The sequence below is a fragment of the Athene noctua genome, chromosome 2 (genome assembly GCF_965140245.1).
Source record: "Athene noctua chromosome 2, bAthNoc1.hap1.1, whole genome shotgun sequence".
Taxonomy (NCBI): domain Eukaryota; kingdom Metazoa; phylum Chordata; class Aves; order Strigiformes; family Strigidae; genus Athene; species Athene noctua.
This window is the reverse complement of record NC_134038.1, coordinates 2,966,252-2,992,252: the sequence shown is the minus strand read 5'-3', so window position 1 is coordinate 2,992,252 and position 26,001 is coordinate 2,966,252. Positions and strand designations below refer to the sequence as shown.

The 26,001-nt window shown below is 45.3% G+C and overlaps 1 protein-coding gene across 6 annotated transcripts in view; it reads left to right on the top strand.

The window, feature by feature from the left end:
- Positions 1 to 26,001, top strand: part of ADGRB1 (adhesion G protein-coupled receptor B1) — a 287,094-nt gene that overhangs the window by 216,032 nt on the left and 45,061 nt on the right. For all 6 annotated transcript variants that reach the window (XM_074898342.1, XM_074898341.1, XM_074898343.1 and 3 more), the window contains 4 exons: positions 2,748 to 2,851; positions 10,429 to 10,531; positions 14,796 to 14,946; positions 19,152 to 19,221. In XM_074898342.1, the coding sequence (XP_074754443.1) occupies positions 2,748 to 2,851; positions 10,429 to 10,531; positions 14,796 to 14,946; positions 19,152 to 19,221 (428 nt within the window). The remainder of the gene's footprint in view (positions 1 to 2,747; positions 2,852 to 10,428; positions 10,532 to 14,795; positions 14,947 to 19,151; positions 19,222 to 26,001) is intronic.

Sequence of the window (26,001 nt, the reverse complement as noted above, 5' to 3'; positions counted from 1 at the left end):
ACTTAAATCAAATGTCACAATTGATGCTCATCCCAGGCCACCATTTGTGCGATGTGAACTCATATTGCCGTAAGGGGGGAGCAGGGAGAGAAGAAGGGTTGGAAGGGAGCGTGGAGCAAGGAGCAATGTCTGTGTAGCTTGTGCTTCGCAGTGCATTTCTCACAACCATGCATCGCCGGGGTAGGACGGAGCTGTTGCCCACCTGGGTTCTGCAGTGCGGGAAAAAAACGTGACTAAGGGAGAAGCTGTGTCTTCACGCTAGAGACTGCATCTCTCTCTCCCATACTCTATCCCAGTGCTTGACTAAGTCAGAGCCTTCTGTTTGCAGAATAAAGTCCCTTCCACATTTCAGTTTATAAGGATATGATATTTCAGCACTCCTGGTGCCTGGAATATGTCCAAATTCAATTTTGTTGGATGGAAGATGAATCAAAATGTTGATATTTTCATTGAAATTTCTTGATGTTTACCTACTTCCCCCAAAAAACCTGCTTCTAACCTTCCACAAATATTTGGCAGGTGTAAATTCTCAGGGTGGGAAGGAAGTCATATGAGTTGATGTTAAAAATCACAGCGATCCAAGTCTCTGTTGAAGTTTAGAGGAGGAATCCACATGTGAGCTGAAATATTTTCCGCGAGCATTTTGGGAAGCTCTAGGTGGAGGGAGATGCGGGACCTCGGTGGATGGATTGGTGAGGCTCAGTGCCATGTTATTCTTGCAGTTTCTGTGCGATGGCTGGTAGTTAAACTAAGCTAAGCTTAGTTTAAACTAAACTAAGCTAAGATATTGCTGGAAATCCAGTTCCGTAATTTCAGCAAGTTGAATTAGAATCGGCATCCAAACCTTTTGTACGTATCTGTGGTGTAGTTTTGGAGAGTCCTAAGCCTCCTGTTTCACAGAGCAAACTCAAGGAAGCCGTACAGGCATGCTGGGGTAGTGACGTGTCAGAGCTAATGTGGTCAGAAGGGAGGGGACGTTGCATCACACTGCAGTGCAGTTTGGCTTCCAGTCTGTAGCTGGTCTCCATCCAGTAAAGATCCCTTAATCAACCTGTGCTCCTTCGGGTATAAATGCCAGTTGGGCATTCAAGCCATTGAATCACTAAATTTTGTCTTGGATCCCTTAAACTCTTGTGCCAGCCTTCCCAATAGCTCCTGTGGTGTTCACTGCAGCAGTGTGGTGGAAGTCTTGATCCACATTAATTCCCCCCAATGAGATTTAAAATGTGAGAGGTGCCCTTGGTCAAAATATTCAGGTAAGGAGGATCTTCCCAAGCCCTTCAGAATTCAGAGACAACTCATCTCAGGTCCCTAGGTATCGGGGTTGTTTGTCTCTTCTTCTTGGTGGGCTCTGTGGAGTAAACCTGTACTGACTGTGGGCCTTGAGTCAATGGACACATGCTTGCTTTGCCCGTGTGTTGAGCTGGCCAGTCTCCACATAAGTATAGCACTGAGCCTTGCCTAATATATTTTGCTTTGCAGAAGGCTCAGTAGCCTGGAACAGGGCTGCAGTAGCCTCAGCTTTGTGGCATCCCACGGATTGGAAGTTCAGGTTGAGCAGCCTTGTGCCTGCCAACAAAACGGTGTAGATAAGTCCCTAGAGGACTGCCTGTTCCAGTCCCAAATTCATGCATAATTGCATGGGGTTTGTTTTTTCCTATGCTAAGCCCTCGCTATGTCAGAAACCATCTCATCTCCATGGCTGTGGCGATATGTGTTGGTACTACGCCAACCTAATGACAACCTTAACTGTGCTCCCACACCTCTGCATATTGCCTAATCACTCTAAATAGAGGGTTCTCGTGTGTCTGCTGCACGGTGGGTCTCTGCTTCTCTGCCTTCGCGACAGCAGAGATCACTGATGTGGAAATGAGAAACATGCCAGAAAAAAAGCCTGCAGCAGGGAAAACCATGTGGGATCCAGATCCTCACTCCAAGCTGAGAACAGGGGGAGTTTAGTGATATTAGTCTGGCAGATGTTGGCTGGTTACAGTTAGTCCCAGTGATGCAGAGAACTCGATTAGCAGAGGTTATAGCATGTGTGTCTGTTCTTGACATTGCAAGAGTTGATGACCAGCAGATCTTTCGTGTTCAGACAGGAAAGGAGAACGATCCCACACCAGAATTTCCCGTAAGGACCCCTGCATATGAAGAAATGCCTTGTGTAGTAGTGTAAGAGTAGGGAAGTGATGGATGATGTGTCTCGATGCTGGGTCTTTGGGGAGGATATACATCTTGTTTTTTCTTTGCTTGCTTGATCTCTTCCTTTTCCAGACGGCTGTTTGTAGCTGGTGGAAGATTTTCACCTTCTTTTCATCCTCCAACCTTCATCACCGCCATTCCCAGATGATCTCATTTGTAATTGTTCTAGTATAGGCACTGCCTTCTGCTATTGCCTCATTAATTACCTTCAAAGTTTCACACTGGATCAAAGGCCTGATCCTCCTCTTGCACCCCGTGTCTTTTACACACATGATTTGCCATGGATAACAGAGTTGTCACCCAGACTTAACACTGGTGTGTGTGGGAGCAGAATCAGGTCCAAACAAAAGGCTGGGTCAACCAGAAATAGATCCTGGTCTTCTTTCATCTTTATTTGTATGTGCAGTGCAATGTGAAGGTCAGGTGAGTTGACACAATTAGGAGGATAGTCCTTGCCATGAAATTGAGCTGGTAGCGTTTGCTGAGCATCTTCTCTTTTTTTTTTTTTTTTTTTTTTTTTTAATGTCTTACTTTCTCTTTTTCAGAACATGGAAAAGGTGCTGGTCCCTTCTGTCACGTTAATTGTAGGCTGTGGAGTATCTTCGCTGACACTTTTGCTGTTGATTATCATTTATGTCTCTGTTTGGAGGTATGGCTTTCATTCTCTTCTCTTCTTGTTGGGGAAAGTTACTGTCTCTTGATCTACATGGGTCCTGGAGGTTTTGCTCTCCTGTTTTGGGTGTCTGGTGCCTGAGGAAGAACCGTTTGGTAATGAGTGGGTCCTGCAAAAAGTCATCGTGGTGGCTTAGTTGGCATGATTCTTTCCTTTCAGAGCCAGAGAAATTAGTACAGTGAAATTAGTGCCACGACCCCATGTAGTCGCATTGTTCCCTTTTCAAAAGCCGTGCGCTCTTGTAGATGCCTTCGCATACCCCAGGAAACCTTGTTCGTGGAGAGGTGGATGTGCACTGCCTCCTGGCAGCCTGGTTGCTTCAAGGTGTTCCCAGTTGGGTCTTTGAGAACATCAAAACATCCACCACCCCGTATGAAAACATCTGGCCTGAAGAACTGACAGCACTTTTGAGGAGCTTAAGGATGAGAAACCACATGGTCTAAATAACTCTCCGACCTCTTAGCTATGTTTTGCCTTTAGCTTCAGACGCATATGGGATCCCTCAGTACATCCTATCGCAGAGAGCTCCTGTACACCTATAAGCAGGTCAGGTGTAACCTTAAATTGTATCGTTTATAGAAGCCGAAGTGATTTTGTGGCAAAGTTTTACTGAACAAAGGCTCACATTGGCCCATGCCCCTGTTGTCGGATACATTTTGGTGGACTGTATAAGCTGGAGGACCTGAGGTGTGCAAGGGATCCTCCCCCTATACTGCACTGAACAAGGTCTGAGTTCATACTCCAAGACCCACGCTGAGAACTTCATGACTCTAAGCTAAATAAAACAAAATCAGAACCAGGTGAATGACTGTGAAATTGAAATGGAGTGGTTACGGAGCACATACTGTTTGTCTATTATTGGTGACCCTTTTGGGAGAAGGGGTCAGTCTGAGGCTCTTATTTTGTCAAGTGATTCTTCTTAGTAGGAAGGAAAGGGTAAATTCAGTTCAGAGTTGTGAACTGAGATAATTTTTTCTACCCTTTGATAGAGGAAAGAAACAGGAGAGTAAAAAATGAGAAAAAATGCATCTTTTTTTTTTTGTTGATACTGTGACAGTGCATAGTGGCTAGTTAATTATGGCAAGTGCTACGAGCTGAAGACTGATCATAATAACGTTTATCTAGAACTCAGGTTTTTCCGTGCCTGGGGTATCATTGGACCTGCTCAAGTCCTTGTCCTCTCCTGCTTTTCCTCAGGCTGGGCAGCACTGGGCAGCGCTGGTAGGTGACTTACTGGTGTCACTGGTGTCAGGATCAAGTGGAAAGTTAGGATAGAAGAGTAAAGAGCAAGTGTTCGAGCCTCACCCTCTCTTGCCTATCAGAAACAAGTTCAGGATCTGAAACCCAAGTTCAGACACGAGGTTGAATCAGTTTGGAGCATGCCAGAGTCATTTGGAATAACATGATGTATTTTCTTCCAGGAGTGTGCCCCTCAATATTTACTGTTATTGAGGACAGTAAAGTTAATTGCCTGCCCTGTTTAAAATACGCTCTTTTTAATTTCTCATTCTAGCCTTTGCGTTATGCCTATGCCCAAAATGATCAGCATGAATGGGGAGACATGTTTATGGGAGGCTTGAATGGGTATTTCTGAGCTAGCCAAGGATGGACATGCATTTCCAAGTGATCCTGAGACCAGCTATATCTCGATTAAAGGGCTCTCTATCCCAAGTCTCTTTGTGTAAATATTTGTAAAGCATGATCAAGTGATCTCTAGAATTTCTCTCTGGTGCGCTGAGTTTGTTTCATTTCTTCTCTGTAGATCATGTTTTCATGTTTTCTAAACTTTGCATCATTCCTGTGGCTGAGCCCTGAGCACTCTGTGTGTCCTTTTTATTTTAGGCATAGCTGCTGGACATGAATGTGCTGTCCTATTAATGGTCTCAGGAACATCATATTCAAGTCAACATTATCTCCTGGCTCCCATTTTGTTTTGTCCTAGATGTCATGTAGTCTGGTAGACAACAGCTGGAGGAATGCTTAGAAGTGGGATCAGCAGTATTATTCCAGCTGTTTTTAAAATACAGGAGCGGTAGCAAAGTGGTTCTTTTTCACCACTCAGGGGAGAAGCTCCTCATGCCCGGTCTTCTGTGGAGAGCACTCACCAGAGCTCAGCTGTTTCAGGGAGCTTTGGCCGGGAAATTTCCCATTCAGACTTCTGGACAAAGGCATCTGGAGCATGCATACATAGACTCTGCTTGAGTATGAAACACTTCTGATGAATAAGCTCACTGAGGCTGACAAACTGGAAACTTTCCCAGAATTTTGCCCAGCTAGGGTTTGTTTATACATGGGAAACAGAAAGAAAGGGCAGGGAAGAAAGAGAGAAAGGAACATGATAAAGAAAAGGGGGCAGAATTAAAGGAGGTGATCCCAGCTTTGGGCTGCATATCAGAGAGGAAATAAATTTGCCCTCCGCTTCTCATTCAAAACCCCCAAATAATGGTTGCTTCTTAGTGGCACCTACTCAGCCATCGGTGTGAACGGCATGAGCTTTTTCATGCGGGCGATCACTTCAGCCACAGCCAACTTGGCACAGTCTCACTGAAAACTGGACGTTGTTTCTGTTTGACGGCTGTTGGTGGCCTGTTGGTGGACTCCCTCCAGTTCCCAGTAGACAGATGGCTGCAAAAACTCTCCTGCAGATGGTGCGTCTCTGGCCTTATTAGCAGTCTCGACAGAGAGGTCAGTGACACTGTGGGCCATGGAAGTGGAGCGACCTTGTTACATCTCGGCAGTGGTTGTCCTGGGTCACAGCTGGAGACACGATCTGTGTGGGGGCCACGTGCTCCACCACCCACATGGAAAAAGGCAGGGAATGGAAAGAAAAAGGTCATCCCTCTTGAAAACCGACATGAAAATGAAAAACTGGGGGGAAAAGGAACTATTGAAGGGTCAGAACAGGTGAAATGACTTAATACTGTGTTTCTCTAAGCTTTGGTTTGCACCACTCCTCTCAAGCAGCTCCTTGACACGCTGGTGTTTCAGGAGTGCCCCGGTGTGTTTTCCATCCCTGAACTCATTGCGGTTCAACAGCCTCTGAAGTCAGTGACCTTTCCATAGCACGGAGATCAATGCTTGCTATCGAATCGCTCTTCCACCAGCCCATCAGCATGTGGGGCACGGCAGACCTTTTTCACTGGCTGGGTGAATGCTGTATAGATATCAGCGCGAGCTTTTCTCACTCCCTGCCCATCGAAGCCTGAGGATTGATTTAGTGGTTGTCAGTGAGATCTCAAGGGGCTTTTAACACTTGCTTTAAACCCAGGAGCTCTGCCTTTGGCAGAGATGCTGAGGCACTCAGTGGCCCTGGTGGGAGGTAGCAGGAATGAGTAAGTGACTGCACGGAGAAGGATGTGTGTACGCACAGAGAGAAAGCAAGAGTGACTCAGTGTTTGCAGAGAGGAATGGAGTGTAATGGGGACAGAGAGACGCAGACTGCAAGGTTTTCCCACCTTCTCCATCTGTCTTGGTTTGCATAGGGCTTCCCCACATCCTGCAGGACCCAGGCCAGAGCAGACGTTCCCTAAATTTGCAGTGAGTTTTCCCCTGGTGGCGTATTTTGATAAGTAGGCAGAGTCCGTGTTTCAGCCAAGGAGTAGCGAGACATCACCCTGGAGTAGCTCTGCCTTTGCTAGACATATCTCCTCTGGCAAAAACCATCATGTTCTGTGGTTTTTTCCTCTCTGATATGAATTTGTGATTTATTTGGCCGGAGGTTCTGGATAGTAATAGTGATTTCTTTCTGTGGAGCATCCTGTGCTGGAGAAGAGGAAATGGGAGGAAAAAAGCGAGCATGACAGGACGCTGTCTTATCATAACTTCTGACTGAGCGGAAACATAACAAGGAAATGTTTGGTAGACAGGTCAACCTACCAAGGGGCCTGTGGAACCCTTGACCAGGAATGCAGGACTGAATTAGGAAGGTCAGATCTCAGCTCCATTTAAAACTGGTGAGCGATGTGAAAGGCACCAAGAAGGGATTCCGCAGGTGTGTCAGCACCAAAGGATTACCCAGGAAAGTGTTGGCCCAGTGTTGAATGGGGCAAGTAGCCTAATGGAGAAGGGAGGAGAAAAAGTGAAGGTACTAAGTGCCTTTGTCACTTTTTTCTGCTGGCAAGGTTTGCTCACAGGCACCCAAGTTCCTGTACCTAATGGCAGAATCTGGGGAAGAAACTACTACCCACTGCCAAGGAAGAGAGAGCTGGGGACCGTCTCAGTAAGTTGGACATTTGCAAGTCAATGGGACCGAATGGGATGCACCGAGGGTGTTGAGGGATCTGGCTGGTGTTACTGTGGAGCCACCCTCCATCATCTGGGGAGGGTCCTGATGGGTGAAAGAAGGCAAATATTGCACCTGTCTTTGAAAAGGGCAAGGAGGAGGATCCAGCCTATTCAGCCCCTGGGAAGATTAAGTAGCAAGTAGTTTTAAAGGTTATTTCCAGGCAAAATGATGGACAAGAAAGCGATTGGGAACAGACAGCGCTGATTTATTGAGTGCAGATTGTGCCTGACTGACCTGTTTCCCTTTTGTGATGGGATGACGGGTCTCATGGACAGTGGAGAGAAGTAGGTGGTGTATATTTTGATGTTACCAAAGCTGTTAACACAGTCTCCCATACCCTCTTTGTATCCAGACCAGGGAACTGTGCCCCGGATTGGTGGCTTCTAAGGTGGCTTAATAGCTGGATGGAGTTCATACAGGCTTAGAGGTTAATGGTCAAAAATTTGAAGCTTAATCAGGAGCTGGTTACTAGTTGCATCTGACAGGCATTGATACTACGGCCAATATTGTTTAATGTCTTCTTTAACAACCTGGACGATGGGGCACAGAGCACCTTCAGCAGGTTTGTGGATGATGCCAGACTGGGAGGAGTGGCTGATATGCCGGAGAGCAGCACTGCTATTCAGAAGGACCTCAGCAAACTGGAGATAGAGGCTGGAGAAATACACAGTCCTGCACCTGGGACGGAATAACCGTGTGGAGCAGGATGGGCTGGGGACTGACTGGCCTGGTAATGCTTCCACAGGGGAGGCTTTGCAGGTGCTAGTGGGCAACGATTTGAAAATAAATCAGCAGTGCACCTGTGCAACAATGCAGGCCAACATTATATTGGGCTATATAGGCGAGAATATAGCCAAGGGGTCAAGAGAATTGATTATTCCCCTTTGCTTGACACTTTTGAAGCCACATCTGGAAAATGTGCCCAATATTGGGCTCCCACAGTACGAGAGATGTCAGCACATTGGAGCGAGTCCAGTGGATGTTTAGGGAGCTGGAGAACATGATGTAAAAGGAGACAAAGGGAACAAGACTTCATTAGCTTGGAGAAGAGGAGGCTATTAAGGAAGAGTCATGGAGAAGTCAGACAACTTGTAGAGATATACAGTGAAATGTCTAGAGGCACCAGCTGCAGCAGGAAAAAATCCAGCTGGTTATAAAGAAAAATAATCCTTCACCATGAGACCGGTTAAGCACTGTAACAAGTCTTCCGAGAGAGGTGGTGGCATTTCTGTTCTTGGTGATTTTCGGAAATCGAATGAACTAAGACCCTGAAAAACCTGATCTGGCTTTGAAATTAGCCCATTTTGGGGCAGAGGATTGGACTGGGAACTCAGGAGGTTTTCCCCAACATAAATTATTCTGCTTCTGTGAATCTACATGTTGTCAACCCATGTCTCGTTCTTTGGAGGTTCAGGGATCTGGGGAAGAGGATTCACGCTCAGTGCCTGAAGGGAAGCAGGAAAGGAGAAGTTTGTTTAATGGGGGAAAAAGTCTGAAGACAGCTGGATTATCCTCCCCTACATTCACACACAGACTATACTTATGGGCAATTAATTTCTTACCTTTTTTGACCAAAGGAGACTTTCGAAGTGCACGCTAATGCCAGTTGGATCATAGTGTTGCTACACAGATTTATTACATCTCATTCCCACCAGGACAGAGTCCAAATCTCCCTTTCTATCCCCCTAGAAGCTGCTGACTGGACACTTGATGTTTTATTTCACACAATCAAAGCATAGATAGATTGATGGCTCAATACCTTCCAGCCACAAATGGAATAGGATCCACGTGATGCACAACATTGTATTGAGCCCAATGAAATGGGGAAATTTGGTATTAGATTGGCCATGAAAGGAACTAGAGGCTTGTTTTTCAGGCAGTTGACCCAGTTTCTAGCTGAGCTGGAAGCCTAAAGTTTGGAGTCTGGTCTGGGGTTGGGTGAGTTTCAGGGAGAACGACCTATAAATCAAATTTCCAACAGACTAAGTATGAATTCAGGCTACTTTACATGGGTGACTTTTTTGTATCCAGGAAAGCATATCCTCAAATATTCATGTTGGTCTGAAGGTGAAACTCAGAGGGAAGTTAAAATCAAAGTTTTGCAGCCCCTAGTAGGTTTACCCTTGGCAGAACACACACGTGCAGTAAACTCATCCTGACCACATAGTCAGAAACTCAAAACTCTGCAGCCAAAGCACGACCAACTCACTCTTGCTGAAATTAGTTAATGAAATTAAATTCCCAATATAAATAGTTGGTGTACTGGAATACAGGAAATAATCTTGCATTAGCCTCCAGGGATGAGCTGGTTGATTAATAGATCTGTTTCTAATTTCTATAAGCATCAGTGTCTACTCTTCACTCATCTGGAATTCAGGCAGGACACTTGCCGAATCACTGAGATTATTCACATGTCTGAGTGTTGGTATGGTCAGGTCCTGAGTCAGTCCTTGAGGACTTGCACTTTAGCAATTCCCTTTTAATTTTATTAGGTTCAGAAAAGCGCCTTCAAAGAAGTTTTCCTCTGTAGCCAGTGGTCCAAATTGTGGTGCACATACCTAGGCAGCAAGCTGGAGCTGTGCTGCACGTTGCAAATCAGAAATGACAACTAGCTTGCTCTTGCACCTTCCTAACGTGGATCCCTAACGTCCCAGACCCACAGCTGCAGTTAGGGATTTGGCCTGCTTTTGAGAAGTGTTAAACCTCTCCGCCTGGAAAAAGCCACCAATACTTCTCACTTCAGGACGGGCTGTTAGGTTAAACGGAGGGGAATGCTGAACCACAACCACTTTGTTGTGAAGGTGCATGCGTTCGTAATCCGCTTTCATCGCCAGCATGCCCGTGGCTCTTCTTATTTGGGAATCTTTCCATGTGTTGCCTGTATGTTTTCTTTTAAGCTCCTTTTCAAGTCCCCTTTCAAATAAGCAGAGCTGAAGACGACTTGCAGCACTCTACTGTTTTAGGAGCGGCTCAGACTAGGGACCAGGCTGGCCCCTAGTTTGTTGACTCGTGCTCATAGCTCCAGCACTGATGGGGGAGGATGGAGAGATCTGTGGGCTAAACACTACACCCAAGCTCTCCCTCTCCCTTTTCCCCTTGTTCTTGTCTGTTTTAACATACAAGGTCTGCAGGAAATGGGCAATCTCTTAACCATGGTCTTCTCTAGAGTCTGGCCCAGTGCAACCTGCACCTGGTTGATGCTTTTCAGAGGTAACTTAATGCAAGTTGTTACAGGGTGGATCTCCCTTCCCCTCTTCTCTTGCTGCAGGTATATTCGCTCAGAGCGTTCTGTCATCCTTATCAACTTCTGCCTATCCATCATCTCCTCCAACGCTCTCATCCTGATCGGACAGACCCAGACCCGGAATAAGGTAGGAGATCACTTGGACTTTGTTTGTTTGTTTGCTTTTCCCCTGATTTAGCACTGAAATGATCCATTCAGGCAGCGCTTCCTCATTTTTCCTCCATCTGTTAATTAGCGAGATGTCAAAGGCACAACTAAATGGCAGATTTCAATTTTCTCTCTCGCTCTCTCTTTGATAATTTGTCAGCATCCTCGGGGCTTTGATTAAAACCAATGTGGTATTTTTGAAAATCTGCCTAGAGTAGCTGGCACATGGCACAGTGAAGAAACATGGTTATTTGCAAGGTTTTAACCATTTTATTTTCCAAAAATTACAAAGAAAGACAGATTGAGAAGAGGCTTAAAAAAAAACCCCAACAAACAAAAAAACAAAAAACAAAAAACCATCTCAGCTTTAGGTTTATTTCTCCAGAAACTTTTATACTCTGAGCTTGAAGCGCTTGGCAGATGTTAACAAACACAGCCGCAAAAAAAAACACCTCTTTTTTGGGGTAGGAAATGTTGCCAGATGTGCTGTGCGCACTGCAGAGCTGGGGGCCACGAGGGACTCCCTGCAGATCCCGGTGTGACTCGAGCAGTATCGGCGAGACGTAAGGTGGATTTTCAAGCCGTGTGCACTGGTTGCACATACATACCTTCCCACCTCCCAGGCCCAGCTGGAGAGGCGTGTGTTGCCTCTATGACTTTTCACCAGCTAAAGTACTTTGAGTTTCCCTGTTGATGTCTGACACAACAAATCACTGCTCATCATTCAGTATTTTCCCGTTGTACATTTTCCCATCTCCCCAAGTTCTCCAACCATTCTAACCCCGCTAAGCAGAAAAGTGAGGCGAGAAGTGTCCTCCAGTACTCCTGCTGCCAAAGTCTCAATCAGAAGACAAAATTCAGTTTTTAATTAACAGTAACCAGCGACTGGCCAGGTTTTTTGAGTATCTGCTTTGGCAGCCAGAGCATGCTGTCACTTTTGGAAGCATTTCTGCAGAGAAGCCTCAGGGTTTAATGAATCACAGAGACTCATTTCTACGGAGGGCCCTTCGGGTTAGGGCTAGGTTATGTTTTAGGGAAAGCTTTACAGCTGCTTGAGTCAGATGTGTGTCGAGAACTGTAAAGAGATGCAGCCAGCCAGCTCTGCTCCTGTTAAACAAGTGCCCTTCAGAAATTAACTTCACAAAGCAGAGCTTTTTTTTTTTTTTTTTTTCACGGCCAACACAGTTTTGTCGGGGCAAGAGGTGGAGAAAGGGTGAGCTAAGCCCTCGCTTTCCCTGGGTGCTTTGTCTGCAATCCCAAGTGTGTGCTAGGAGATTCTTTCCATAAAAAAGAAACACGGAGGGATGCTCAGCATGGCAAACCATGGCTGCACTTCCTCTTTGGTTAGTCTTCTTCACCCCAGGACAGGAGGTGGATTCTTCACCCTCTCCCACCCCCCTTCATAGCATAGTTGTGAGCCCAGGTTGTCCCTTGAGCTTATTCTCACATTACCCTGGGTGTTCACTGTCAAAGCTGTTAGTCGGGATTCAAAGCTCCCGGCTGCAACTGCGTGAGGCAGATTAGCTCTTTCCACATCCATATGCATGAAACACCATAAATAGAAAGGTTATTCTTGGATTTCCGCTCAGCCATCTAGTAAACAGTCTCTGGCAGGGAACAGAGAAAGAAAACTATACAGAGAAGAGATGGAGGAGTGTAAATTAGGAATTTATTCACATTCAATTATTGATAATGGAGCATCTTAAAATGCTGGTGATTGATTTATAATTGCAGTTACTCTGGAAGAATTTCTACAGTATTAGCTTCCCTGGAAATGCCAAATTCTTCCTTGATTTCCAACCGTATAACCTCAAAGGCAAGATTCCACGCCTGGATTTGCTAAGCTTTTTGAAGATGAAAGGCCTGGGAAAAAGCCAGAAAAATTGCAGTCAGCATAACATGATACAAAAGAAATGAATGCTCTATGAACTGGCCATATCTCAAAGGCATGGCTGCGTACTGCAAGGGAACAGATCTCTCCTCTTAAAGGAAAACAAGGACTAATGGCCTTGACAGACTGACAAGCTCTGCTAGATCCTTCTGCAGCAACTTGGGACATATATCCCTGAGCTTAGGCCTTCATGGAGATTTTTTTTTCCCCCTTAAAAGCAAGGAAATACCTGCAGCAGAGGCAGCAGAAGCAAGTATGTGCCTGCCCATCTGGTTTCAGTTGAGGCAATGGGTTTATCTGAGCCCATCTGAGATGTGCATATTTCTGTCGTACTTCCCTCCTCTCTTTTCCTCCCGTTTCTATCAAAACTGCCAGTTTGAGAAAAAAAAAAAAAAATACCCTCAAAATGTATCTGTCTGGTGTAAAATTAGAAAACAAAGTTTTTATCTCCCCTTTGCAAGCTGCTGGCAAACTGGAGAACTTGGTGCAGAACAAAAATCAAAACGGTGAAATGAATAGTGCCGTATCTGATGTTAGCCAAAAAGAAAATTCTAAAATAACAGTCACCTAAAATACATTCCAGAAAACATCCTGTGTTTGAAACCGTTTTATATAGGTCTGTAAGCTGATCAATAGAAGCTACCTTTTTAAGGTTCTTTTAAAATGTGAAAATTACTTGAAATTATCTGTTGAGCTGTGTTATATATACTAAACTGCCATCCGGAATCCATTTAGAGGCAGAATACCAAGGGGTTTGGTGTCAAATACAAATGTGGAACAAAAAGGCAGTTCCTGCCTCAAAGAACACCCAGTCTTACACAGCATCTGATACCGTTGGTTTGTGCTACTGTATGAATTGGGAGCAATCCAATCAAATCATGATAAAAGATGGTCTGTGCACGAGAGCTCTGTTAAAAGATGCTGGTGGATGAAAGAAGAGGAAAGTTCATTGACCATAAACCCAAAGTCCATGTTTCCTGATATAACTCAACGTAGAGAAATTCTTCAGTACAAACCTCCTCCTCCCCTTGCCCTGAATGCCTTAAGCCATTTATTTATTTATGTTTTATCCAGAGTCACTTTTAAAATCTATTTGCTCTCCCTTCTCCTTGGGACCCACTAGAGTTTCTTTCCATAATTTTCTTCTTGTCTACATTGATTCACGGTTTCCAACATGCAGATGGTGGAAATTAAGCACAGCTCTGGCAGGGTTAAACAGAGCAGCACCAATTCACACCAGTGAAAGATTTGGCCTTGCCGAGTTAAAAACAAAGACAGGCTTGTCAGCTTTCCAGTCCATCTCCCTGGCACTACAGGATTGTTCTTCATAATGCATTTGCTATTACTTTCCCCAGTTTAATTTTAAATGGCTTAAGCTCCCTACATTTCCCTTGAGAGATTTCCCCACCGAGTAGTAGAGCTCGACATTATGAAATTCCTTCTAATGTAGTTTCTTTCTTTCTTTCTTTCTTTCTTTCTTTCTTTCTTTCTTTCTTTCTTTCTTTCTTTCTTTCTTTCTTTCTTTCTTTCTTTCTTTCTTTCTTTCTTTCTTTCTTTCTTTCTCTCCTTCTTTTTTCCTTCTTTTCTTCTTTTTTTTCCTTCTTTCCTTCTTCCTTCCTTCCTTCCTTCCTTCCTTCCTTCCTTCCTTCCTTCCTTCCTTCCTTCCTTCCTTCCTTCCTTCCTTCCTTCCTTCCTTCCTTCCTTCCTCCCTTTCCTTCCTTCCTTTCTTTTTTTTCTTTTTTTTTCCCTGTCTGCTAGTAGTTATATACTCTTAGACAACTAGGCACCACTCATGTCTGCAGTCCTCACCAGTCCCTGGCAGCCATGGTTTCACCCAGCTCTCACAGCTTAACTCTTTCACTCAGCAGTGATCCCTCCCTGGCAGGGACACCATCTAAATTGCCTTCCTCTGATTTCATTTCTATGACTTGACTGCTGGCGACACGGTGCTTTACAAACCTTTTGAGCTGAGATTAGTCCTCCCTGAAAGGATTGTGGTGATGGTTTTGATCATTTGGAAAATAAATATATCTTGCTGAAGGCAAGTGAGCACCAGGGTGGGATGTGGGCTCAGACTTCAGCAAAAGTGTGAAACACGGGCTTGTCTTAGAGCTCGTGCTTAAGAGCAGCTGATTTCCATGCAGTACTTAAATTGGAAGCAAACACTTTGGTCCTTTGCTAGGTTGTGGGGGAGACTGCCTCCTCCGAAAATGTTTTTTTCATGTCCTGATCTCCATGACCTTTCCTTCTAGAGCCTGGTTTGGAAGCCTGCCCCTGTGCCTTCTGCTCTCCTACGCGCTGCTCTCTCTGCCTGCTGCTCCTCTCACGTGTCCTCCTTTCCTCCTCTCTCCAGGTGATATGCACGCTGGTGGCGGCTTTCTTGCACTTCTTCTTCCTCTCCTCTTTCTGCTGGGTGCTGACCGAGGCTTGGCAGTCCTACATGGCCGTGACGGGCCGGTTACGGAACCGCATCATCCGCAAGCGCTTCTTGTGTCTCGGATGGGGTGAGCTGCCTGGGGTGGGGGGAAAGTGCTGTCCCCTCCTTGGGATGTGGAGCAGAGAGGGTCTGGGCTACAAGAGACACTAATGTTCTGCAGAAGGCTTGGCAGAGGGTGCCTGTAACCCTTTTGAGTGTGCTAAGAAGGGCTGAGATGGTTAAAAATAACACGAGCAAGAGCCATAAGCCCTTCCTGCTGCCCAGTGCACCCAAGGGACACACAAAATAGATGAGCTGAGAGGGGCTGAATTTTCAAAGGGTGTGCTGGGGGTGATTTCTCTTGGGTTTCGGTCTCTTCCTTGCTTTCTCATTTTCTCTGTCTCGCTGTCTTCTTCCATGTGCAACCCAGAGTGAAGCAAGCTCTGAAATCCCGTCTCCATGGCAGCAGGGCCTTTCATAGACAAATAAACTATGAGACTGGTGCAGCTGCTTGTAACTAATTTTTCTCCCTCTGCCTCTTCCGTATGTTTAATTTATTAGCCTTAAATGATGCATTCTGTAGTAGAAAACAAACACAAACCCATAACCTGGACTTCCAAAGCAATAACAAGTGTGTGTTTGAAAGGAGCAGTTAAACAAAAAGTTGCTCAAAAGCGAGCAGGCAAAAAAGAGAAAGGGAGAGAGAAAGCGTTGCGTGGCTGAGCTGTAGTAGTGTCTTGTTTTACTACTAAAGTCTAGCATTTCACCCCAGGCAAGATATTTCTGATGCTTACGAAGCGCCCTGATGTGATTTATTCTGGCACATCAAGAGCTGTCCTCGTTCCAGCACCTGCAGCCCTTTCAGTTTTCCCTCCTAGCTTTTGCCTACGATAGAAAATAAATTGTGTTATTGAAATATAGTGTTTGTCTGTGGCAAGAGCATAGCCACAGACATGCAAAGCGTGCGCCCGTGTGTGTTCATGCATATGGCTATAGACCAACACTCTGTGACTCAAGGAACGTCAGGGTTATCAAATGCAACAGACAAATAGCTTTTCTAGGTAATAAAAAGAGATTTTTCTGATTTGTAGAGGCTGGGACAGATGGGCGTGTTCACCAAGGGAATTTTGGATGGGTAACATTCACATCTGTAGTCTGTACAGATCGGAAAAAAAAAACAACCTTACGTATGTAGAAGCATAATTTGCACCGCTAGTAAAATATAGTCATGTCTAAGCTAGGATGCACTGTTTGGTAAATGATGCACAATAACCATTTGGAATAGGTTAGGGTAAGAAATGAAGAACACTTGCCAATTAAGGCAGCAAGAGAATTTCTGATATCCGGCATCCTTCTAGACTTCAGCTGTAGAGCTGGGATTAATGGCACTTCTAGGAGGAAAGAGGCCGAAAATACGTTTTAAAGAGAATAATCTGAAATAATTAGCACAATTCGCTTTGTCATGGGCTGATTCTCCCCCTTTCCCCCCCTTTGTGTATTAGCATTTCTCTAAGCCCTTGCTCGAGACATCTTTGCCAAGTTCTCAGCTGCTGTCAGCTGTAGCTCATTGAAGCTACAGTGGTTTTCATCAGCCGTGAGGTTTAGTCCTTGTTTTTTTGTTCTCCTATTGGGTATGCAACTCTGCCTTCCCAGAAAAGAGTTTTTAGCCATTAGAATTGTTAGTATTATTATTATTATTTAGGACAGACAAACTGTTCCCTAGAAACAATACAGTCATCATATTTAGCCCCAGTAAAGTGGAAATAATTTTGTCAGTCTTTTTACAGCCATGTCATAGTTTCCACAACTGGATTTTTAATGCTGCTATAGCTCAGGCTCTGGTCTTCAGTTGTTCATAATAGTTATGGCTCTTGGTAATTATTAACAAAAAACCTTTGCTAGTGGGACATGAGGAACACATGATGTGATTCTCCTCTGACACAGCAGGACAAAACTCTCCGAAGTTTCTAACACGTTTATTTGGAATTGTGAATGTAAAATTCACTTTTGGTAGAAAGCCCCCGAAACCTTGCCAGTGACTAGGTGGCATTAGTGACTGCCTAGAAGTCTGATACAATCCACACACAATAGATGGAACAGGCCAGTTAGGAATAACTTTCTTTCAAATAATAAAAAAATAGATTAAAAGTTGTGGGGTGTTTTTTGTTTGTTTGGTTGGTTGGTTTTTTTCCCCAATCTAATCACATCTAACTGCAATTAGACTATTACCAACTCTCCTAAGACGGAGGACTACAGCACCCATTAAGGTGCTCTTAGGCTTAGCCACCATGGTACAGCTGCCACCTCAGAAAATGCTGCTTGTACAGATCCATTTTCAGCAAAAGCTGGGGCTCCTCCCCAGCCTTGGCACGAGTCAGTCCCTGTAAGCTGATGAGTTCACAGCCCGAGTCTGTATTTCTGCATAATTACCACGTCTAAGAGAAGCACTCTGCAAAGAACAAGTTGCTATTTTTGGCAGAGTCTTAGCCAACTTTCCTCTTTCACAGGGCCTCTTGCATCAACCTATACTCCAGAAAAAGTCCTCTCACATGTGGTTTCTTGGTGGGCTTGCCATGGGATGCCATATTGATAGCTTTGTAGTGAATACAGCACCCAGGATATATCCAGATGAAGTATGAAGGAGGCTCAGCAAGAGGAGCAATAGTCAATTAAGGGAAAAAAAAAAAAAAAAAAAAGGGGGAAAAAAAATTATAATAAAAGAAGACACATCTTTTAAACCTACTGCCTGTTGGGTTTGGACTGATCAAATGTGAGCTGTGCTTGGAAATCTCACATGGGAAGAGAAACAATTCACTTTATGGTAACTCTTAAATGCTGTATATTCCAGCCAACTTGGCCTTATACCTTCCAGCTGGCTGCAAGACCCTCACTATTAATCAATCTTGGGATGATTTTTATTGCTGAATGACCACCTCTCCAGCAGGGTTATCGTTTGGATGCTGTGCCTGCACTTCCCTTCAATCTACAGTGTCTTCTGCAGTCACCTGCCATGACCTCTACAGCATACGAATTAGGGTCTTGTCAAGAACCACTAATCTTACCTAGCTACTGATCCTGCTAATTCTTAAAGGGATTTGCCCGTCTTTAGCATCGAGACAGCTTAATTCATCATGTGACAAGGAGGAAAGTGATAAAAAGCCACATGGAGAACTCTGTAGCTGAAGAACCAGATGTTACTAGCCGATATACTGACATTTCTTCAGGGAAAGGGGAGAGCTGGGCGGGGGTGAACCAGAAAAGTACCCAATCTCCTCCGCAGAACCTTGAGCAGTTTATCATGACAGGGATAAGAAGGGTCAAAAGGCTATTAGCAAGATGTAGTGTCTTTTGTTACTTTCGATTGTGCCTAGATGTTCAAGGACCCAACAGTTTCGGAAACTTTTCATGAGTTTTAGGCCAATATCCAGCAGGTTGCACCATAATCAGCAGGTTTTCTTTCTACTCCTCACTCTAATTTGATGGAAACTTCTAGCAGTAGGAGCAAGGCTGTAGCTTCACCTTCTTATGCACCTAAGAAATGGCACCCCGTGCTGGCACCGGTCACTCATGATGCTCTGAGGATAAATTGTACTTTGTACATTACGGCATCCCAGCCACAGACTAACTTGTTCATCCTTTGCAGTGCTTGTAACGGAGCGTGTTTTCTCAAGTGCAGCTCGTTTCTCTTAGTTTATTTCCCTTTTGGTGTCCAAAAGGGAGCAAGTCTCTGGCAAGAGTACCCTGCTTTGCAGAAAGACCTGATGTTCTGATACTCTTTTCCATTGTTGTTCAGAGGGATCTGTTCTATTGTAGATCATGGCCCAGCACTTAGTGTACTTGGTCGGGATGGGGGGAACTCAGTTTCCATCATATTTTATGTTAAGAGCAAACATAGCCCTTAATCTCCTCCTTGCTATCTTTTTTGCGTTGGGTTGCGGCTGAATATTCCATCTTCAGGAGACACTGTTAGATATTCTTGGCCAACCCGTGTACCTAAGAATAAGATAAATATATTTTATGCATCTGTATGTACTGTCAGTCCCCACACAACTGCCGAGACCACAGCAGGATATGAACTGATTACAGCTGATGGCATTTACTTCATTAGCAGAGGTAACAAGGGTTCATGAGTTTGGCTCTGAAGGTCCTGAATTCAGTCTCTGCCAGAGACCCAGGCTGGGACAGATGGTGCTAGAATAACACTGGAAAGAATGGGGTATAATGTGCGCTTGAGTGGGAGAAGAGCTGCACGTATGCTTAAATGACCAATTTTCTCTTGTTTCATTTCCACAGGGCTCCCCGCCTTGGTGGTTGCCATTTCCGTGGGATTTACTAAAGCCAAGGGGTACGGCACCGTGAACTAGTGAGTAAAGGAGCTCTTCTTCCTTTTTTTTTCCTGTCTCACCCTCCATCCTTTTTGTCAAAATCCAGTCACAGAAGCCAGGGTAGAAGCTAAATCCTGGTGTGCTGCCCATGTCAGAGGCAAGCAGGGATGATGGGAGAGGAAGGAGCCATCCTGCCTCCCTGCCTCCTCAAGCCATCAGCTGGCCAAGAAGGATTGTGTATTTCTTTAAAAACAATTTCACAGGGACTAGTTAAGTTTAACTGTTGCATATATTCCATCACTTTGATCTAAGTACTTCCTACTTAGAGATTTAAAAAAAAAAAAAAAAAAAAGGGAAATGTAGAATATTTAAAGTTTAGGATGTTTAAAAATTTAAAATAGCTTTTGTGTTTTTCTATTTAACGGTTCACTTGATTAGTTCCAGGTTTTCAAAATAGCTCGGCTTAGTTTTACACACCAGAACGAGCATGAGTTTTTCAAGCCAAGGTTTTGAAAGCAATCTGAATTTGCCTGTTTTCCAAATTCCAAAGGATTTGCCTTTAGGAAACTTTTATTTGCATGGAATGAGGGAAGGAAAACAGGGTAGAAATAATGGAGTAAGACTGTGCAGAGGTAAAAAATACTGTAAGGCAAGGCTAGTGTCGCTCAGAGCTGAGGATTAGCGCAACTAAAAAAGAAAAAAAAAAGTGGGTTTTTTTTTTCACTGTGTTCTGAAAAAGATAGCTTAGAAATTTTATGCACGGTGGCAGCCAAAAGCTAATATTTTATTTTACAATAAATCAGGCCCTTCCCTTCTGCAGTCCAGCATTATCCAGAGTCTTCCTGGCCAGTGTTTTTTGCATCCTACGTGAGCAATGTTTAAGACAAAAGCTGGAGATGTGGCCAGATGAGGGTTCGATAGTTCCACTGAGAAAATGTCATGTGGAACACCTGCTCTTTCTCAATTCCCACCATATTCTGCACATCCACGACCAAATGGTTTGGGGTTTGTGTTTCGATTGCAGGAGAGCATTAACACAGCACAGCAACATTCGCAGTTTGCTTTGCAGTCCAAATTACTGCAATCTAAATTACTGTACAATCCAGAGGGCTCAGGAGAAGGTGGGTTTGTCAAATGCAAATCCATAGCTACAATTCCTGAAGCCTGTGCTGGCATCAGGGTGCATTGGCTGTACCTGTCCTGATTCTCCTGACCCAACTCAGGTGACTTGGCTCCAGCGTGTCCTGGTGGAGAGGGATGCAGTGCTTGTTGTATGACTCGGAGGAGGACAACACACCTCCTGGCTTCACAAGCGCCTCTGAGATCCCAAATGCCCTTTAGCTTTTCTGTGGGTCTGCTGGTTCTGGCACTTCGCTCCATGCAAGTCCATGAGAACAATTCATAACGAACAAACAGCAGGGAGGGAGGTCCTAGGTATTTCTGCTTCCTTTCCTGTTTATAGAAGGGTGGGAATTGGTGCAAAAACCTCGGTAGCTCCTTCCCCATTAATGCTGAAGGGCCACCGCAGAGTTTTGTGGGCAATGTTGACTACACAAAAGAGGTGTGGGGTGGGGAAGGGAGGAACATGCAGGGAAGCACACCCTATTTCACTGCCCTGGACCACTGCGTGCCAACATCTCCCCGCCCCAGAGCAAAGCCCTCCCAGACTGCAGCCAAGAGGGTGTCAATGCGTGACAAAACCCGCTGGACTCCTGCTTTGCTGTCAGACTGGCACACCAACGAGGTGGCCAACAGGCCGTGTTGACTTTCTGTCATTTCCAGGGGATGTGTAACCACACTAGCTCTCTTCCTTTTGCTGCTAATCCTCGGACATCTTTCAGCCCTGAAGACTCTGTTGCTCCTTGCATCCAAGGGCTGGATGCTGCCTGGGAGATGACAGAGGATCCTGTGATCCCGGCAGGAGCCGCAGCCCAAGGGCCAGCGTTTCCTAGCTCTTCTGTCAGGGTGCTTGGCCACCAAAATAGCAGGGGACCTTCACACCCCAGTAAGTCCAGTTTGGTCCTCCTTTCATCTCCCTTCCACGCTGCAGCCCAGCGTGTGGGAAAGCTGGTATGTCCCAGCAAAGTCATGAGAGGAGCAACAGTTCCTCTCAACCATGGAGAGCCCATCAGACATTCCCAACGCTGCCATCTCGTTGTAATTCCCGCTGTTGGCTTCACCAAGAGCTGGAGCTAAACGGAGCTGACTTGAGGTCACACACGCACTCCAGCATCTCTGCCCCAGGCAGCATGGAGGTCCCATGGGCGCTGGTAAAGTGCTCCTTGTCCTGTCACCATGCAAGGAGGGGAAGTGTGGTGCATGTTGCTGCCAGGTGGATGTCATGGTGGGTTCACGAGCCATGGTGCTGAGCACAAAATGGTGCTGAGCATCGCTGTAATGAGAGTTACATTTACACGTTGGTGCGTTTCAAAGCAGGAAACAAATATTCACGTGGACCGAGCTAGGCAGGGTGTGCCAACAGACTGCAGTGCATTCACAGTTCTGTTATCCTGCTCGAAAGGCATAAAAGCTCTCTTACATTTATGTGTGTGGAGGCTCTTGGTTTCAACTCTCCTCTAGAGCAAAGTCAGCCTTACATAGCAGTAATTTCAGCTGAACTCCAAAACTTGAGGTTGTTCAGCCCTAGATTTAACACTCTCCAACGCTAAAGGCATATGAACAGAATACAGGCTTGGATCAAAGCTTGTCCCAGGATCTTTGTTGGTTTCTGGCCATTCCAGAAGTATATGAGGTAGTTGCAAATCTTGGAGCTAGAGCTCAGGAGGTATTTTAGCTTTGTCTCGAATGAGTACAGGTCATGCACAGGGCATTTCAAATGGGCAGTGGCAGACTTTCAAGGCACGAACTTTCCATCTTGCAGAAGGAAGAAAAGACATTAGGCAAAACACATCCCTCCCTGTGAAGAGCTGACATGATAAACCACAAGGGACTTCACAGTGTCTTTCAAAGCTTCTTCCAACTCTGCAATTTCTGGATGCTAAGAGCTGTGCATTAGCACCCGTTGGTTTTCTTGTGGTGATGGGCATTAAGACAAAGCCGAGCTCTGATACTTAGCTGACCACAGGATTTGACACTTAACATCAGGTTTTTTTTCCTCATCCCACTCACAGTGGTAAAAAACCCCTGACATCCATCTATGGGGCCTGGTCATGGGAGCATTTTGGGGACATCTGCAGCTGTCCCCAAATTAGGCATTGCAGCACTAATCTTGGGGTTACGGACTCCCAGGGCAGTGGTGGTGGAAGGGACAATCTGTGTCACAATGACTGAAACTGTTCATCTGCAGAGTATGCCAAGGTGGCCAGCTGCAGTGGAGCAGAACAAGGGTGGAACCTCCAACAGAGGGGTCTACCTGGGCCCTGAGGAAGATTTCACCCAGCTTTGTCCTGTTTTTTGTTTTTGTTTTTGTTTTTGTTTTTTTGGTATGTGGGATGAAGCTATTCTGTAATGATAAAAACACAGCTGAGCAGCAGTATGGAGGCTGGTCCCACCAAGATGTGGTGGCAGTTGAAGGGTTGGCCATGTCTCCAAGCTGTAATGCAGATTGATCAGAGGCAGTGCCTAAGTGTGGGAAGGTTGTAGATAATATTTAATATTTACCCTTGAGCTGGCCAGACTGGACCACCGAATGGTAAGATGAGATGGGAGAGAGAGGTTCAAATTAAATATTGAATATGTGCTGCAGGATCTGGACTGTGCCCAGCAGCCATTCACTCCAAGGGATCTATTGATGAAGACGCTACTTCAATGAACTCTCCATCTGCAAAGAGGGGAGAAGGGCACAAGGGGATTTTACCTTTTTCTTATCTGAACAGCATTTGGAAGGAGATTTTGCGGTTGTTTGAAGAGCTGCAGGGGCAGGATACCAGCGGTACTTCCAGTCTCAAAGAAAGTCTTAGAGATAATGGAGGTCTAGAGGACCCACCACTGCTCACCTCCTTGTATTAGTCTGAATGCCTGTGTATTAACTCTCCTGTTAGCTGGTACTCCAGGGACTGACTCTGGACCTCTAAAGCTTAACAAACTGCCTCCTAAAGCTTGAACTAAGTAATTGAGGTTGTGCTACTTGTAGCTGGGAACTCATATCCTTCCCCATAAGAGACCCTACAAAGTTGTCTGAGAGCAGTGCCAGGACACAGCAAATTTCCAGGGGTCCTTGTGTGTCACTGACTTCTGTCACCCACAGGTATCTCGGCAGCTTCTATGTTAATCTATAAATTAACACTGTTGGAACAGTCCTGATTCCCAGCTGTAGCCTTAGCTATACAAATACTGTTGGCTGTTGCATTGTAGCTGCTTAATTTTGCACACGATCGAGGAGAGACCTGTTGCTGGCAGGGCTGTACCGCGTAGTCAAGAAGGTCTTGCTGGAAGTCAGCTCTTCACAGGACCAAGAGAAAAGCCATCCATCTCACGTCTTTGCTGTGGCAGATTCACAAAAGGATCAGATGTTTTGCAAAGAGGTCTTGCGCGTTGAACACGAGGGCTGCTGTCAGTCGGGGAAGCACTGCTTAGAAATAGTAGTCTGGAGCTGCTGAGCATTGTTAAACCATTCACTTACTCCCTTCCAGTGGTAATTTTATTTAAGAGATCTGTGAAGAGATCCCTTGGCAAGTACTGGGGAACCTCTCAGCAAAATGCAAATATTTCTGTGCCTTGTAGGCACAAGGCTAAAAGCATCTCCTAGACTAATACATCGCTGGGGTTTGCTGTCGATTCCCCTTCTTGGGTATCACTTCACCCTTTCCCTTCCCTTGCTGTCAGCCACCACCTCTGACAGCCTTGGAAATGCTTCAGTTAAGCGCTGTGGCAGGGAGGTCAGGCAGTCAGAAGGGATAAGGACCAGTGCTTGGTGATGTGTGAACTTGCCTTCAGAAAGCCTGATGCTCAGAGGGGAAGAGGGGCTGCCAGGGACCTGATATGAACGAGAGCCTTGGTTGCACCAAGTTCTCATCGCTAATTGAAGTGTGGGACTGTCAGCTCCTTTCTTTGGCTCAGCTGTTGGTTGGAAGAGACCTTGCGAAAAATGGTCTCAAAATTAGGGTGAAGCACTGGAGAAAAATATCTGGACAAGGACTGGGATTTGGAAGTCCTCCTGGCTCCCCCTGCCCTCTCCTTGCAGTGATTAGAGCCTTCCAAAGCTTCATTCTTATTCCCTCCCTCCCCAGATGATTATTTTATTATTACAGCTGCTCAGATGGTTTGTGACAGAGCAACATGTTATCAGGAAGAAATCAGAACTGATTAAATTAACACATTACAGGTTTAATTTAGAAATAAACACGAGACAGGCTTCCGAGAAACACGGAATGTCCTGCTTTCAATTTGAAGTTTTGGGTTTTTCTTTTTTTTTTTTCTTTTCCCAAATCTTCTGTGTTTTGAGGTGAAAAAAACCCCAACATTTTTTGCAGGTCAGAATTGATACAAAAGCATATGAGGCTGATCAACAAAATTGAAATGTTTCCAAGAAGGTTTTGTTTCCTGGGAGACTCTGAAAGGCAGCATCGGTTTGCTTCTGATGCAGAATGAAACCATATTGCTGAGAGTACAGGCACGTAACGGAATTACTGCAGGGTTAGCTGGGTTAAGAGCTTTGAGAAAGTCCTCGCTCCATTGTGGTTGCCTGCTCTTATCCTGTGGTAAAGGCACGGTAGTTTCCTGCTGAAACAGGATTACTTCATCACACATTTTCTCCGGGGTACTTCGATGTCAAAGCACGCAAACTTTCTGTGGGGTTGCTGACACAGTGTAAAGTTGCATCCTCTCTTGCCCTGAAGTACCTAGTTTATGTGTCCATGCTCTGAATTGCTGGATCCCCCACAAAATGGACATTTCAGCTCCTCTGCTGCTGTAACTCTTCGCGACTGTTGGCAGAGTCACAGACTGGTTGAGGTGGGATCTCTGGAGGCCATGTGGTTCAACCCCCCCAGCTGCTCAAGCAAGGTCACCTAGAAGTGGCTGCCCAGAACCATGCTTCTGAATGTCTCCAAGGATGGAGACCTCACAACCCCTCTGCTTATCCTTTGCCAGTGCTTGATCACTCTAAAAGTGAAAAAGTGTTTCCTTCCTGACTTTACAGTCAAGCCTAAAAATCCCTGTTGGCTATCCAGACACCAGCTCTGTGGGTGGGAGCAGGGTAAGATTTCTCCTGCCTCTCTTTGTTTGTTTTTTTACACCAAGTTTGTCAGTATGGGGGTGTCAGTGCTCAGTGGGATCTTTATGTGAATGTACAGTGAAGTAGGAGCTATGTGAGGACACCTGGAGCATATTCATACTGTTTACATGAGAGATGGGATTCATCTACCCAGTGATGTCTCCATTTGGGTTAGGTGAACTGCTTACTTGGATGACAAAGATCTGGTTGAGGCAGTCAGTGGAGTTCAGGATGAGATTCATCTGACTGAATGTAGATGCCTCACCCTGAACTCTTTGTTGGAACCAGGAATGACTGGCTCTGCGGTAGGCACCAACAGGACAGACATCAGCCCTTGGTCAGGAGAGCCCGCTCAGTTTGTGTAGGCATCAGGCAGTTTAGGAGCATAAATTCCGCATGTGGTCAGTGGAGGAGAAGTTCTTCTCAGGTTAAGAGGTGTGAGAGAGAAGGAACAGTGTTCATCTCATTCCTCAAGGGCATCCAGTTAAAGAGTTTCATGGATTCCCACCTCGCTGCTGTGTTGTAAAATTTCCCCATGGCAGCAAGCTCAAAGGGAGCATCCAGGAGAAGAAATGTGCTGAACTCCTGGGCCTGAGCCCCCAGCAGGCATAGTTGTTAGCAAAAGAATGAGACAAATTTCCCC